Source organism: Oncorhynchus kisutch, linkage group LG1, assembly GCF_002021735.2.
Source record: "Oncorhynchus kisutch isolate 150728-3 linkage group LG1, Okis_V2, whole genome shotgun sequence".
Lineage (NCBI taxonomy): Eukaryota > Metazoa > Chordata > Actinopteri > Salmoniformes > Salmonidae > Oncorhynchus > Oncorhynchus kisutch.
The window spans coordinates 39148566-39166633 of NC_034174.2; the positions used below are offsets into that span (position 1 = coordinate 39148566).

General features: G+C 39.9%; 1 protein-coding gene across 3 annotated transcripts in view; it reads right to left on the bottom strand.

Annotated features, from left to right (window-relative positions):
• LOC109894482 (natural resistance-associated macrophage protein 2) overlaps nt 1-11707 on the bottom strand; it is a 42176-nt gene extending 30469 nt beyond the window's left edge. Inside the window, exons 1-2 of one of the 3 annotated variants that reach the window (XM_020488006.2) lie at nt 11577-11706; nt 1288-1390 (exon numbers count right to left, since the gene is read on the bottom strand). In XM_020488006.2, coding sequence (XP_020343595.2) covers nt 1288-1318 — 31 coding nt within the window. In that variant the 5' untranslated portion in view covers nt 1319-1390; nt 11577-11706. Of the gene's footprint in view, nt 1-1287; nt 1405-11576 lie in introns of all 3 variants that reach the window. The other 2 variants (XM_020488015.2, XM_020488030.2) reach the window with 2 other exon arrangements.
• Between the last annotated feature and the right edge of the window lie 6361 nt (nt 11708-18068).

Consider the following 18068-nt stretch of genomic DNA (forward strand, 5'->3'; position numbering starts at 1 on the left):
AGCATAGCATTATGTCCAGCTAGCAACAGGTAACTTGGTCACGAAAATCAGAAAAGCAATCCAATGAAATCGTTTACCTTTGATGAGCTTCGGATGTTTTCACTCATGAGATTGGCTATCTAACTATGTTCCTTTTTTCCAAAAATATAATTTTTGTAAGCGAAATAGCTCCGCTCCTGTTCTTCACGTTTGGCTGAGAAATCGACCGGAAATTGCGGTCACGACAACGCCGAAAAATATTCCAAATGAGCTCCATAATAATCGACAGAAACATGGCAAACGTTGTTTATAATCAATCCTCAAGGTGTTTTTCAAATATCTATTCGATAATATATCCACCGGGACAATTGGTTTTTCAGTAGGACCGATTGGAAAAATGGCTACCTCTGTATTTTATGCGAGAATCACTCTGAGAGCCATCAGGTGACCACTTACACAATGTAGCCGCTTACGGGTATTCTTCGACATAAAGGCGTAAAACTACGTCACAATGCTGTAGATACCTTGGGGAATACGTAGAAAAAGTAATCTGGTTGCCCATTCACTGCTCAATAGGGACGCATTGGAACGCAGAGCTTTCAAAACATGAGGCACTTCCGGATTGGATTTTTCTCAGGCTTTCGCCTGCAATATCAGTTCTGTTATACTCACAGACAATATTTTTACAGTTTTGGAAACTTTATAGTGTTTTCTATCCTAAGCTGTAAATTATATGCATATTCTAGCATCTTGTCCTGACAAAATATCCCATTTACTTTGGGAACGTTATTTTTCCAAAAATGAAAATACTGCCCCCTAGTCACAAGAGGTGCTTGCCATAACAAATGGGGTTGAATACTTGACTCAAGACATTTTAGCTTTTCCACTTTGACATTATGGGGTAATGTATGTAGGCCAATCAAAATAGAATAATTTTTAAATTCAGGCTGTAACAACAAAATGTGGAAAAAGTCAAGTGGTTTGAATACTTTCTGAAGGCACTGTAAGTGAATCTATTGTGTGCACTTTAGAAGAGAGTTATCACTCCCACTACCAAGCTTCTCATTGTAGTGCAGGACGTTTTTGCAAAAGCATTTCTATATTCTAGAACAATGTGTGAATCTCACATTGTCTTGTAAAAAAAGGTCTTGGACCGAAATGATAACAATAAATGAGTTTTAGTAAAGCAATTCTACAATTATATGTATTGTGTAGGCAGGCATAGGGCCTATAGTGCACCATGTGTGCTGAGCTGACCACAGTAAGGCGTAGGAGTGAGTGTGTCATGCTTCTGTTATCATAAGTTACCTTCCTGGTCTGCTTCCCATGCTGTCTTCATCAGGGTGGGGTGGGGTTAAAGGGGGGCCCGAGGGGAGGGAGAAATCTGTAAACGCAGGGACTGGAGATCTGTCTGGAAACAGACAACTGAAATTAAAACAAAAATATTAAGAAAAATATCATTTCAAACACTGCAGAGACCAGTAACACTCTTATTTAGAGTTTTAAAAACGATCTAGTCTTAAAATCATGACCAATTCAACTCTGGTCATTGTGGGTATCATTCATTCTAGTCAGCCACTAAATCACAGAAGGATCCATGTTTGTGAACGGTTAGAGTTCGGTTTCCTTCCACCATTTCTCAGCTTAATACTGCTTTGCCTGAGAAGAGCAGGCGCGCTATAGAAAATTGAGGATTTGAGGAGTTAGGCTAAACTAAACAAAAGTAACCTCCAAAGTTTTTCATAACAATGGCAAATAAGCACTCTTAAACCTATCGATAAGCTATGACAGGAGACAAAAGATATTGATGCTTAGTAACTAGTTCTGCAACAGCAAAAATGACTCGCAAGAAATGCACATGACCACTTCCCTCATATTAGCCTAATAGTGAGAACATAACAAAAGCCTTGAATTGACCTTAATATGGTCACCATGGTTAGAATACATCTTATTCCGTACTTCCCTCAATGTGAAGTCAACAAAAACCTGCTGACCTCATTTACACAGTACAGCTTTACAAATGCCCATACAAGAGATATCAGAAGACCCTTGGGTCGTTCGTTCCACCTCAAAAAGCATGAGAGGTTTTTGACAACCACCATCTCAGATCGACACGATTAGCACTCATGAAAGATTTTGCAGAAATAGAATTTGAACCCTGAGAAATTAAGCTAATTCATTGAAACCAAATTGCCCATTTTAAATTTAGAGGATTCAGATAATATAAAATAAATATATCCGATTTGGACCAAACTTCTTCCTACCAGTGAGTAAGACATGAGGGGAAAAAACAAAACAAAAGCCACTCAGACCCCTCATGCCAATCACAAACTAAAAACCTGTAGGATTATACAGGATCAGTTCTTGACATTTGACAAGTAGTAAGAAGCTGTGGCTTGGAGTATTGCTTCTACATACAGTACCATGTAATGTATTCCCTGTGAATCTGGTGATTTTTAACTTTATTTTTCGCATGTTCAGAGAAATTAGGTCATCGACGTTTGCATTATTTACCATAAAGTAGTGGGAAAGTACCAAATTCAGACCACTAGATGCCGCTGTTCCTGCTATACCACCAAACTCTTAAATCCATTTAGCTGGTTTCTTGTGTTTAAATAGATAACATTTTCATTGCAACTTTGGGTAGAAAACCAATAGATTGTGTGGTCATCCTCACAAATCAAGCCAGTCCTCCAGGAAAGCAATTCACTTTGTCCTAATCGCAACCTAACGCTTCAGCCCAACTCTCCTTAAATAGTCCCCACAAGTGCTGGGTGATTGTGACAAAACTGGCACTTGACTAAGGTTGCACATTTTGTGGACTATTCACAGGTGGAAACTTTCCGTGGGATTATTTTATTTTTTACCACTCCACAAATGTCTTGTTTAACAATCTATAGTTTTGGCAAGTTGGTTAGGACATCTACTTTGTGCACGACAGAAGTAATTTTTCCAACAATTGTTTACAGACAGGTTATTTCACTCACTTATAATTCACTGTATCACAATTCCAGTGGGTCAGAAGTTTACATACACAAATTTGACTGTGCCTTTAAACAGCTTGGAAAATTCCAGAAAATTATGTCATGGCTTTAGAAGCTTCTGATAGGCTAATTGACATCATTTGAGTCAATTGGAGGTGTACCTATGGATGTATTTGAAGGCCTACCCTACCAAACTCAGTGCCTCTTTGCTTGACATTATGGGAAAAATCAAAAGAAATCAGCCAAGACCTCAAAAAAAGTGTAGACCTCCACAAGTCTGGTTCATCCTTGGGAGCAATTTCCAAATGCCTGAAGGTACCACCTTCATCTGTATAAACAACAGTACGCAAGTATAAACACCATGGGACCACGCAGCCGTCATACCGCTCAGGAAGGAGACGCATTCTGTCTCCTAGAGATGAAAGGACTTTGGTGCAAAAAGCGCTAGGACCTTGTGAAGATGCTGGAGTAAACAGGTCCAAAAGTATCTATATTCACAGTAAAACGAGTCCTATATCGACATAACCTGAAAGGCCGCTCAGCAAGGAAGAAGCCACTGCTCCAAAACCGCCAAAAAAAGCCAGACTACGGTTTGCAAATGCACATGGGACAAAGATCGTACTTTTTGGAGAAATGTCCTCTGGTCTGATGAAGCCATAATGACCCTGTTTGGAGGAAAAAGGGGGAGGCTTGCAAGCCGAAGAACACCATCCCAACCGTGAATCACGGGGGTGTCAGTTTCATGTTGTGGAGGTACTTTGCTGCAGGAGGGACTGGTGCACTTCACAAAATAGATGGCTTCATGAGGAAGGAAAATTGGGGATATATTGAAGCAACATCTCAAGACATCAGTCAGGAAGTTAAAGCTTGGTCGCAAATGGGTCTTCCAAATGAACAATGACCCTAAGCATACTTCCAAAGTTGTGGCAAAATAGCTTACGGACAACAAAGTCAAGGTATTGGAGTGGCCATCACAAAGCCCTGACCTCAACCCTATAGAAGTGTGGGCAAAACTGAAAAAGCGTGAGCAATCAAGGAGGCCTACACACGTGACTCAGTTACACCAGCTCTGTCAGGAGCCCAAATTATTGTGGGAAGCATATGGAAGGCTACTTGAAACGTTTGGCTCAAGTTAAACAATTTAAAGGCAATTTAAATGCTACCAAATACTTATTGAGTATGTAAACTTCTGACTCACTGGAAATGTGATGAAAGAAATAAAAGCTGAAATAAATAATGTTCTCTACTATTATTCTCTACTAGGAATTGTGAAAAACTGAGTTTAAATGTATTTGGCTACGGTGTTGGTCAACTTCCGACTTCTGCAAATTAATATTAATACCATTTAAATGTAGATTTTCTTTGCATTGGATATATTTACCCTATCATATGGAGACAGAAACAGAAACATTTTACCTTATCAGAAAAATCAACACAGAAGTATATATTTTTTTACCTGCAAATTTAGTTAAGAAATTCATGTTCGCAGGCAATATTAACTAGGGAAATTGTGTCACTTCTCTTGGGTTCATTGCACACAGAGTCAGGGTATATGCAACAGTTTGGGGGCGCCTGGCTCATTGCAAACTAATTTGCCAGAATTTTACATAATTATGACATAACATTGAAGGTTGTGCAATGTAACAGCAATATTTAGACTTGGGGATGCCACCCGTTCGATAAAATACGGAACGGTTCTGTATTTTACCTAAAGAATCAACGTTTTGTTTTTTAAATAATAGTTTCCGGATTTGACTCGTATTTCTGTGTTTATTATATTATAATTAAGTCTATGATTTGATAGAGCAGTCTGACTGAGTAGTGGCAGGCAGCAGCAGGCTAGTAAGCATTCATTCAAACTTTATTGCGTTTGCCAGCTGCTCTTAGCAACTCTTGAATCACAGTGCTGTTTATGACTTCAAGCCTATCAACTCCTTAGATTAGGCTGGCAATACTAAAGTGTCTATTAGAACATCCAATAGTCAAAGGTATATGAAATACAAATGGTATATAGAGCGAAATAGTCTACGAGTCATAATTCCTATAATATATAGAACCTAAAACTTCTTAAATGAGAATATTGAAGAACTGGGAATATTTTACCACCAGCTTTCAAATGTTCTCATGTTCTGAGCAAGGACCTTAACATGATCTTTTTTACATGGCACATATTGCACTTTTACTTTCTTCTCCAACACTGTGTTTTTGCATTATTTAAACCAAATTGAGCATGTTTCATCATTTATTTGAGACTAAATTGATTTTATTTATGTATTATATTAAGTTTAAAAAGTTCTCATTGTTCAAAGAATTCAATATTGGTTTCCTCAGAACAGAGAATCTTGTTTCTCAAGGTCTGAGAGTCCTTCAGGTGCCTACTGGCAAACTCCAAGCGGGCTGTAGTGTACCTTTTACTGATGAGTGGCTTCCATCTGGCCACTCTACCATAAAGGCCTGATTGGTGGAATGCTGCAGAGATGGTTGTCCTTCTGGAAGGTGTGTGTGTGTCTTTCTAAATCATGTTCAATCAATTGAATTTAACACAGGTGGACTCCAAGTTGTAGAAACATGGGATGATCAATGGAAACAGGATGCATTGGAGCTCAATTTATAGTCTCATAGCAAAGGGTCCAAATTCATATGTAAAAAAGGTGTCTGTTTTTTTAATGAATTAGTTTTCACTTTATCATGGTGTATTGTGTTTAGATTGATGAGGAAAAAATAATGTATAATAATGTTACAAAACTTGGAAAAGGGGATGGGGTCTGAATACACTGTTTGACCAGTAGTATGAAGCTGCGGCTTGTAGTATTGCTTCTCCATTCTATGTAATGTGTTCCCTGTTCAGAGAGAATAATTGAAGTCACTTATATTGTTTACCATGAAGTAGTGCGGAGACTCCAGGTTTTGTTCACTAAATGCAGCTGTTCCCGCAATACCGCCAGTCTTTTATATATTTTGCAGGTCTCGTGTTAATTAAATAGATCACAACATATTCTTTGCAACTTTGTGTAGAAAACAAATAGATTTGCCTCATGATGAAAAAAAATTGTGTGGTCATCCTCACAATTCAAGCCAGTCCTCCATGAAAGCAAATCAGTTTGTTGGTCTTTTATGCTTAATCTGTGTCCAGGAAACCACCCCTTTGTGTGTAGTTCTCTCTTCAAGAAAGGTCTGGATTAGTTATTGTTAGACCATTCCTGTTGAACAAGCAAACCATTAGGCTACAGCAGTTCTAATGGTTTCAATGTTATGGTCTGTAATGATCATCAATGGACACACTGTGTATTGATTTGCAATTTTAATGGTTTTGGGTTGCGTTGGGTTTAATGGTAAATGTCACTAATCACAATAGATAGAGCTGTTTTCTGATCATTTCATTTTATTTTTTTAAAATGAGACTTCCATGCAATTATTTATTTTATTAAGGTTATTACAACATTGTAGTCCCAACATTGTAGTCCCTCGCCCATTTCTTAATCAATGTTTTGGGCTTATAGGAAAAGTCTTCATATGAGAATTGCATAGGGATAGCCCCCTAAGAGAGCAGGGTGATTCTCATGAATCCAGTTGTAAAGAGCGACTGCCCCTAAAAATAAACTAATCCCTTTGAAAACGGTCTAAGTGGGATTGACGAGTCAAACATTTATTCTGGTGTCAAAATTGACTACAAAGTGTAAATAGGATCATTTTTATCAAAGTCAGACCGAGTCTAAAACTGAGTTTGGAACCTCAGTGTGTCACACTGACAGGAGTGCTCAAAACAAAAGACAACAAATAAGGTTGGGCTTGGATTATAATTGTCAACGAATCATGCTTTGTTTTGCCTGAATGCCAAGCGTCACTTCTGAAGGAAACCTGGCACCATCCGGTGCTACGGTGAAGCATGGTGGTGGCAGCATCATGCTGTGGGGATATTTTTCAGCGACGTGGACTGGGAGACTAGTCAGGATCGAGGGAAAGCTGAACGGAGCAAAGTACCAAGAGATTCTTGATGAAAACCTGCTCCAGAGCACTCAGTACCTCAGACTGAGGCAAAGGTTCACATTCCAACAGGACACCCAGCAAAGACAATCCAGGAGTGACTTCAGGACAAGTCTCAATGTCCTGAAGTGGCCCAGCCCAGAGCCCGGACTTGAACCCAATCGAACATCTCGGGAGAGACCTGAAAATATTTGTGCAGCGACGCTCTCCATCCAACCTGACAGAGCTTGAGAGGCTCTGCAGAGAAGAACGGGAGAAACTCCCCAAATACAGGTGTGCCAAGCTTGTAGTGCCATACCCAAGAAGACTCAAGGCTGTAATCGTTGTCAAAGGTGCTTCAAAGAAATACTGAATATAGGCCCGAATACTTATGCAAATGTGATAAATGTTATTATTTATTTACAAACAAAAAACAATTTTATATAACTTTTTGCTTTGTCATTATGGGGTATTGTAGATTGAGAGATAAAAAAAACAATTGAATCCATTTTAGAATAAGGCTGTAATATGTTTCAACTATTAACTTAGTCAGGCCCTAAATTAGTGCTAGCAAACTTGCAACATTGTTTCCCATGCCAGTGAGCTCCAGACAGACAGACACAACTGTAGGCTATTTGCGCAAGGAGAATGGGTAATCAGGTAGGCCTATTTTATGAAATTTCCACCGGATCAGAGCATCACATTTGTTTCCCCTTTCATGGTGAGTGGTTATTGCAAGGGATAGAGCTGGAAACAGTTGAGGAACTATTGTCATTCTCAATGGATGTAAAAATATACATAATTTACTTGCTGTTTGAGGCGAAGAAAAACTTACTTTGAGAAGCTCCAAAGTGATGCTGAGTTAAGACAATCAGAAATAGTATCAGATCCCCAAATGGGCAAATTTTGGGGCCTAAATGTGTATGCAGGCCAGGCAGCCTAAGTCTCCTTCTATGCATAATCAGATGAGTGTCCTTAATCAAAATTGACAGGAGTGCTCAAAACAAAAGACAACAAATAAATTGACAACAAAAAAAATGGGCTTCAGGATCTCGTCACGGTATTTTTGTGCATTCATATAGCCACCGATAAAATACAATTGTGTTCATTGTCCTTAGCTTATGCCTGCCCATACCATAACATTGACATCATTAAACCACTTGCGCGCACACAACACTCCAGACACGTGGTCTGTGGTTGTGAGGCTGTAGTAGTGCCAAATTCCCTAAAAACGACATTGGAGGCAGCTTATGGTAGAGAAATGAACATTCAATTACCTGGCAACAGGTCCATGTGGACATTCCTGCAGTCAGCATACCAATTGTACGCTTCCTCAAAACTTGAGACATCTGTGGCATTGTGACGCCTGACAAACTGCACGTTTTAGAGTGGCCTTTTATTGTCCCCAGCACAAGGTGCAAATGTGTAATGCTTATGCTTTTTAATTAGCTTCTTGATAATCCATCCAACTGACAGGTATGGCATATCTTGGCAAAGTAGAAATGTTCACTAATAGGGATTTAAACAAATTTGTACAGAACATTTGAGAGAAATAAGCCTTTTCTTTTATCTCAGCTCATGAAACATGGGACCAACACTATACATGTTGCATTTATATTTTCAGTCAGTGTATGCTGAATGTATCAACAGAAATAACCAAACAAACATTCTAGATGATAAATTATGTTAATTTAACTGTAAATGTAGGTTACTACTGGTGATACTGGTGTGCCATCCCTGCGGCCTCCATAATGGATTAGTCCACTTAGACAGGTGACCTGTGTGCCATATATAAAAATAATTTATTTGCCACTGCTCGACAAAAAAATAAAATCTTGCTTGACCAACAGCCTATCGTCCAAACAATCGACTAAATGTGGTCAGCCCTAATGGGTAGGAATAAGTTTGGTCCCAAATCAGATGTTAGGTAATATAATTATTTAATATTATCTGAATCCTATAAATTAAAAATGGCCAATGTGTGCAATTCTTAATTTCTCTGAGATCAAATTAAATTTCAACAAAATAATGTTTCAAGAATGCCTATTTTACTTGGTTCTAACTACAGAAACAACTTCAGAACAATCTGAGATGGTGGGTGTCATGGCATGCTGAAATGACATGGAACAACTCCCTATCCATTGTCAACCTTGGACTTACACCCCAATCAATGTAAATCAAATTAAATTGTATAGCACCTGTGTATAGGACTACTCAGTCAAAATTGTCAAATTACCAGTCCCGGTCATTCATTCTTCCCAAGAACAGACGCATGATACTGAGAAGAATGAGGGCAGAAGAGAGAGAACAGAGTGGGAGCAGTTCTGCTCTCCCCCTAACCTCAGGCCTCTCTCGCCCCCCTCCTCTCTCTCTCTCTACCAGACCTAATCTGTAAAAAACAGCTCACTCCATATCTGTCACCTCCCTAACGGAACAAGGACCTTGCGCACACACAATCTCTTTTAAAGGTACAACAGCCTAAATTAGGACTGAAGCACAAATCTTTAGGCTACATTCCTCACAAGACAAGGAACAGTTTGACCTAGAAATGCCTCAGAGGGCTGAATGAACAGCTTAGCAACTTTAGAACATCTTATAAAGTTGTTTAAAAATTTATACTAGGCTATAGGCCTTGCCAAAAGATATCGACCATACCGTTATGATAGTTTACACTGAGATCAGAACGCAATCATGGTTACATTAAGACACTGTGGTGCTGGTGCGAGATATGGGTCAGAAAACATACCTCAATGTAAGGATGGGATATGCCACTGTACCTATATCCACACTACTCCATTGAGAAGATTAAAATGAACTAGCAGTATTTCAAACAGTGAAGTTATGTAAGGTATATGTTTGAACCTGCAACCTACACTGCATACACAAGACTAGCCCTTGATCATGACTCTCAGTTCCATTACAGTACACATAAGAGTCATTGGACAAAGGAGTATTTTGTACGGAGGAGTTTTCTAAATTAAATTTTCATTTTACTAGGCAAGTCAGTTAAGAACAAATTCTTCTTTTCAATGACGGCCTAGGAACAGTGGGTTAACTGCATGTTCAGGGGCAGAACGACAGGTTTGTACCTTGTCAGCTCGGGGGTTTGAACTTGCAACCTTCCGGTTACTAGTCCAACGCTCTAACCACTAGGCTACTCTGCCGCCGACACTGTCTGAACATTAACACGCATCGCTTACATTACGTTTTTGGAAGCATAAGGCCCTCATCTTTCATATCACAGAGTGATATTTAAAAAAAATACATAAAATTGAGACACACCTTTATAGAGTTAGTATTCCCGCATGGGCATATATCCATGTTACAGCATGTGTTTACAGAAAACAGACTGTAGACAGATAATTAGCGCAGGTAACAGAAGAAAAATACTGTTGGCTGCAGCTGTGATAAGGCCGGTTAAAACAGTGTACAGTAAGTGTGTTTTGTATTTGTGAAATTGTGATATGAAAGTAGAAGGCTTTATATTTCAGGAACTGTATCGCAATGAAGAACCGATTCACGTTTAGATGCTGTATTGGCTGCCAGAGCCAGTCTACTTCTGAAAATGACTTAAAGTCTTTGGACCTTAAACTGGAACTGACAACGATTTAGCAACATTAAATCTTATTCAAATATGTTCATATACACCCCCAGGAAGAATATGACACTTTTTTTGTACAATTTCTGACAAGCGAGCACTTAGATATGGTCATTTTCATAAATTCATAGAATTAGTCAATAAAACCTAAGAAAAACATATTTTCAAGGAAAGAAGTCTACACAGACCGGTGACCCATAGCCAATCAAAGCTGCAATAGGCTTATAGGCAAATAAGGCATTTGTCACACGGCCTGCCATCATTCCCTTTGAATTGGACTGTGTTCACAGTCAGTAGCAATAGCGCGACTTCTGATCATTGGAATGCATTCGCCAAAAGCCACAAAATACACCCGAATGAATTTCTGCAAATACAGTGCATTTGGAAAGTATTCAGACCACTTGACTTTTTACACATTTTGCAAATGTGTATAATATGTACACTCAGACAAGAGTGCTCTGAAATCAGAGTATGAACGCACCCAATATGCATGTCATGGAATAGCGTTAAATAAAATATATTTTAAAAAATTCTTATGAAGTTAGTTTTTAAGCATAAACTTTTTTTACTGATATTATGATTGTGTTTCATATCTGCAAAGTAGTTAAAAGGCTGTCAGTTCCACTTGAAGGAGTAACGGTAACATTAGGCTCCTTAAGAGTACTACTTGGACTAACACTAGACTATTTATTTCCTGTAAACTGTTTGACCACATGGGCTCACTTTGACATTGAGACCCAGTCAAAAACAACTAACGTTAAATAGCAAGCAAGTGTGGTCAACTGGATTAGGAAGGGAGCCAGAAAGTCTAGACATTTCTATGGTTGGCAGCTACTTAAAATGACCAAAAAGTAGACATCAAATGAGTAATGTTACCATAAAGCAGTGAAGCAAAGATGTTATCGTGACTTTCGTTTTTTTATTAACAGTTACCGTTAACTAGCTAGCCAGCTAACTTTGACCTATCTGGAAAGCAATTAGCCGGTTAAATAGCTGCACAGTTCACAAGTAAAACAACCACGCTGGAATAAAAAAAAAATGCGCAGTCTTACCTGGATATAGCGTGTAAAAAGTATGGTCGTGTAAATGTCATTACATTAAATAACACATAGCTAACGTTAGATGTCGACACAAGCAAGTGCAGTGACACCACTGAGCCAGTAACACAACTTCTTCTTCGGTGGGGTTTATCAGTAGTTGGCATCCAACGTTATGGTACATTACTGCCACCTACTGTACTGGAGTGCGGCCCAGAGACAGTGAGAAACTAAATCCTATCTGCCAGCCCCGTTGCTCTTAAAAATATCAAATATTTGAGACTATATATAATAACATTCTACTCAATATTCTAATTAAACAAATTTCCTGTATCCCCTTTTCCCTCATACTAGATCTCAGTGTCTCTTTCCCTCTGAAACTGCTCACACTGTAGCAATACATGCTCCACTGTATCTATTTAATGGCAAGAATAACACTTTCCTGTTGGATGCTTTTCTATCACATTTCAGATCTTATTCAACCGGCTGGGTCTCACCTTTAATTTAGCAAAAAATCGGCTCCTCTCTTCTGTCCCTTTCTGCCGTCCTACCTTCCCCAACCTTCCTCTGTACTTGAAATAAATGCCTTAATATATCTATTCCACTGCTCCTGCCATCTCTGCACCATCTCCATATCAGGCTTGTTGCCTTTGCCTTGCTCATTTGGTATTTTATTAGGATCCCCATTAGCTGTTGCAAAAGCAGCAGCTACTCTTCCTGGGGTCCACACAAACATGAAACATAATACAGAATGACATAATACAGAACATCATTAGACAAGAACAGCTCAAGGACAGAACTACATACATTTTTTTTTAAAGTTTGTGTGTATATCAATGCATACACACAAACTATCTAGGTCAAAAAGGGGAGAGGCGTTGTGCCATTAGGTGTTGCTTTATTTATTTATTGAAACCAGGTTTGCTGTTTATTTGAGCAATATGAGATGGAAGGATGTTCCATGCAATAAGGGCTCTATATAATACTGTACGTTTTCTTGAATTTGTTCTGGATTTGGGGACTATGAAAAGACCCCTGGTGGCATGTCTGGTGGGATACGTTTGTGTGTCAGAGCTGTGTGTAAGTTGACTATGCAAACAATTTGGAATTTTCAACACATTCATGTTTCTTATAAAAATAAGAAGTGTTGCAGTCAGTCTCTCCTCAACTCCTAGCCAAGAGAGACTGGCATGCATAGTATTAATATTAGCCCCCTGATTACAAATAAGAGCAAAATGTGCCGCTCTGTTCTGGGCCAACTGCAGCTTAACTAGGTATTTCCTTGTAGCACTGGACAACACGACTGGACAATAATCAAGATTAGGCAAAACTAGAGCCTGCAGAACTTGCTTTTTGGAGTGTGGTGTCAAAAAAGCGGAGCATCTCTTTATTACGGCTAAACCTCTCCCCATCTTTGCAACCATTGAATCTATATGTTTTGACCATGACAGTTTACAATCTAAGGTAACGCCAAGTAATTTACTCTCCTCAACTTGTTCAACATTCACACCATTCATTACCATATTCAACTGAGGTCTAGCAGTTAAGGAATGATTTGTACCAAATACAATGCTCTTAGTTTTAGAGATGTTCAGAACCAGTTTATTACCGGCCATCCATTCCAAAACAGACTGCACCTCTTTGTTAAGGGTTTCAGTGACTTCATTAGCTGTGATTGCTGATGCGAATACGGTTGAATCATCAGCATACATGGACACACACATGCTTTGTTTAATGCCAGTGGCAGGCCATTGGTGAAAATAGAAAAGAGTAGAGAGTCTAGAGAGCTGCCCTGCGGTACACCCCACTTTCCATGTTTGACATTAGAGATGCTTCCATTATAGAAAACCCTTTGAGTTCTATTAGATAGATAGCTCTGAATCCACGATATGGCAGAGGTTGAAAAGTCATAGCACTTAAGTTTTTTCAACAACAGGTTATGTTCAATAATATCAAACGCTGCACTGAAATCTAACAGTACAACTCCCACTATCTTCTTATTATCAATTTCTTTCAACCACTCTGTTGAAGGAATTTGATTCCTCTGTTTTAATTCCCAATTCAAATTAAACACTCTGTCAATTCATAAGAATTTGTAAGACCCTTATTTTATAGGAATGGACAGAGCCCGGTCTTAAAAGTCAAGTAGCAGCCTTTATTCAAGAGAGTACTGCCACAATACAGGTTACCACAGGTTATAAACTGAAAATGACGTCATTAGTTCTAACACTACTCCGTGCCATCTCCGTTCCAGTACCAAGGCTGTGTCTCAAGCCTTCCCACATCCGTCTCCCTACCAATTTAATATAATTTACGAGTCAAGGTTTTCTTGTGTAGATAAGCATTCTAGCCAGTCTGATTCATTTGTACCAAGGAACAGACCGTCATTGTTACTAAACTCTTGACCACATTCACTTCAGTACTGGGATCAGATAAGAAAATTCATACATATACAGTAACATTTAGTATTTTGATTAGTACATATACAGTAACATAATAATATTCTGATTAGTACATTCTGATTGAAATGTATACATAATTAGTCATTATAGATAAAAATTCCCTTAACACACTCATCAGTCATTTGTGTCAGTGCGGTACATGTTGAGTGCCCTTCTCTATAAGCATATAAATAATAATCTATAAGCATGAAAGTCTGTTAATTTGTTTACAAAGAAATAGCATTGTATTTGGTCAAACACAATTTTTTCCAACAGTTTGCTAAGAGCTTGCAGCAAGCTTATAGGTCTGCTGTTAGAAACAGTAAAGGCCGCTTTACCACTCTTGGTAGCGAAATTACTTTTTTCCATAATTCTTTATACCATTAATATTGGCTTCATAATAAAGTTTATTCTTATTTTTGTTGCGTTTAGTCACATAATTTCTCAATTTTCAGTAAGTAAGCCCGTCAGATGTCCAGCCTGACTTATTAGCCACTCATTTTATCCCATCTCTTTCAACCATACAGTTTTTCAATTCCTCATCAATCCATGGAGCCTTAACAGTTCTAACAGTCAGTTTCTTAACAGGTCAATAATTAATAATTATCATTAATTGGAAGAAGCAATTTCATAAATTCATCAAGTGCAGCGTCTGGATGCTCCTCATTAATCACACTAGACCAACAAATATTTTTAACATCATCCACAACCACAACCAAATCTTATACACTATTTTAGGACCGGCTGTTGGAACTGTGGCTTTCCTGGATATCACCCCTATATTATGATCACTGCATCCAATGAGTACGGATATAGCTTTAGAACAAAGTTCTACAGCATTAGTAAAAATGTGATCGATACATGTGGATGATCTTGTTCCTGTAGTGTTTGTAAACACCCTGATAGGTTGATGAATAACCTGAAACAGATTACAGGCACTGGTTACAGTAAGAAGCTTCCTCCTGAGGGGACAGCTTGATGAAAACCAGTCAATATTCTTTGTCCAAGAAAGTAACCTCTCTGTTTACATCACATACAGTATCAAGCATTTCACACATATTAGCCTATAGCAACACCCCAAAAGAAAAGGCCAAGTGAACCTGCAACCACAACACTTCAATAACACTTGACATATGATCTTCTCTAAGAATGTTTTATATTTTTTATTTTACCCCCTTTTTCTCCCCAATTTCGTGGTATCCAATTGTTAGTAGCTACTATCTTGTCTCATTGCTACAACTCCCGTATGGGCTCGGGAGAGACGAAGGTTGAAAGTCATGCGTTCTCAACCCAACCAACCAAGCCGCACTGCTTCTTAACACAGCGCGCATCCAACCCGGAAGCCAGCCGCACCAATGTGTCGGAGGAAACACCGTGCACCTGGCAACCTTGGTTGGCGTGCAGTGCGCCCGGCCCGCCACAGGAGTCGCTGGTGTGCGATGAGACAATGATATCCCTCCCGGCCAAACCCTCCCTAACCCGGGCGACGCTATGCCAATTGTGCGTCGCCCCACGGACCGGGTTACGACAGAGCCTGGGCGCAAACCCAGGGTCTCTGGTGGCACAGCTGGCGCTGCAGTACAGTGCCCTTAACCACTGCGCCACCCGTGAGGCGATCTTCTCTAAGCATTACAGGGATATGGCTCTGAATATATACAGCAACTCCTCCCCCATAAGCATTTATGTCTCTCCTATAAATGTTATATCCTTGTATTGCTAGTGATGTATCATCAAATTAATTATCTAAGCGAGTCTCAGAAATGGCTAATATATGAATGTTATCTGATGTTAGCAAGTTATTGATTTCATGAACCTTATTTCTAAGGCTACATGTATTAATATGGGCTATTTTCAGCCCTTTCCTGTGTAGCCTATCAGAGATAGACATAAAATTGAAAAGAGCAGACAAAGCAAGATAAAACATTTTTTTAATTCAGCAGTCCATTAATCAATTGGTATGTGTGTGCTGCGGGGTTGAGGCTATGAACCCATAGGCTTGGCTCTCTCATCCCTTACAGGCTTCTGGCAGGGAGGGTGGACAATGAGCCTATCGTAGAGGATGTACGCAATGTCCCCACGCGTTCTGGCAGCTTTCATGGCTGGGATCAGTTCTTTCATCTTCTGGCGCACAGCTTCAGGATAGTCCTCATTGAGGAAGATATACGTTCCTCTCAAGTTCTTGGCTCTTTCCAGAACAGCTACCTTGCCCTTGAACCTCAGAAACTTGACCACCATCGGCCTGGGACTATCACCTGTGCCAATGGTGGGTTTTCCAATCCTGTGGTCCATCTTCAATTTTTCAGACATCATTTCCCTCACTTTGTCCTCAGACTCCATCCAGGTCTCATGTGGAGATTCTGCAACCATGTTGTTTTGCTTTGATTGTCCCTTGAGAATCTGATTTATCTGTCATTGTTATCATGGATTCACAGAAAGAACTGATGTCCTCTCTCAATGACTTACAGATTGCTGTCATCTTGCCGTTCTCCTGTTTTAACTCATCTAGCTGACCCTGGGAGAACTGCAAACTGTTCTTCAGGTCCTGGACCTCTCTGGTCAGGTCGTCCATTCTTTTATTAGTAGAATCCAAAAGTATTTGGACAAAAAACTTGAAACTATCTTCTTGTTGTTGTAACAACTGCTTATAGGTCTCTTTTTGTTCGTTGCCAAATAGCTCCTGAGACCCGTCCTTGGTCGGCTGGAATGACTGGAAAGATCACTGGAAAGATACAAGCAGTCCCAGCAACTGGTGCCAACTGTGTTGCGGGATCCAACATAAGAAGCTAGTTAGCTACCAAGAACTTTCCAATATACTTTTAAACAACAAACTTTACAACAAACTTTCCAAACAAACAAAACCGAACTCTTCCTCGTTCCACGTACAACATCAACATACCTACTACTAAGCACTTGGATCTTTTGAACCATCATTTGAACCATCTGTGTAAGTGGCCACAAAATCCGGGACGTCTCTTTAATAAAATAAAAAAAATGTATGCCCAATTTCGTGGTATCCAATTGGTAGTTACAGTCTAGTCTCATTGTTCAAACTGCCATACGGACTCAGGAGAGGCGAAGGTCGAGAGCCATGTAAGCAAGCCATAGTGCTTCTTGACACAGTGCCCGCTTACCCGGAAGCCAGCCACACCAATGTGTCGGAGGGAATACCGTACAGCTGGTGACCGTGTCAGCATGCATGCCCCCGGCCCGCCACAGGAGTCACTAGAGTACAATGGGACAAGGACATCCCTGCCAGCCAAACCCTCCCCTAACCCAGACGATGCTGGGCCAATTGTACACCGCCCCATGGGCCTCCCGGTCGCAGCCAGCAAAGCAAGTCACAGGTCTTGTCCCAAGGCATGTGTCACAAAGCGTCTGCTCTCTCTGGGCTTAAGAACCACAGAAAAACATTACAAGACCACTTCGAGCTACCTTCACTGACTTAACAGTATCCAACTTATTTTCTACCCAGCCTGATACTACGTATGGGTCAGCCAAAAGGCAAGGATCTACTTTCTCCAAAAATCTCACTCCCACTGGGCCAGATTAATCCTTTACATGACCATCAAGGCGAGGCTCAGACTAAGAGGTCTTTACCACACCTGCAACCGCAGGTAATTCATGCTCACTCTCGTCAGGTTCAATTTCTGAGCTATCAGATACAGCAGAGTGCGGTTTGTACTTGGCGTCATTCTTTCTCGACACATATCTTCCCTTTGCACTCGGCTCTTCTCTTTTCTTCCTCGCTGTCCATAACCACATCTATCTGTTTACCACGCTCTCCTATCACTCTCTACTGGCCTCAGCCTACCCTGGACTCATCTTCCTCTACTACTCTCTTTGCTGCCTCAGCATACAACACTTTCTGCCCTACTCTGATCCTGGGAACCTTGACCTGCCTTTCTCTCACCGGACACATCTGTAGTACCCCTGTACCCCTGTAGTTTACACATAACTTTTTCCACCGATACAACAAATTCCTTTGTCTCATGTCTTCCTGCTATCTTCTCACATCTAGTAATTCACCCTCCTATATACGGCTGCCACTAGACCATAAGCCTGACAC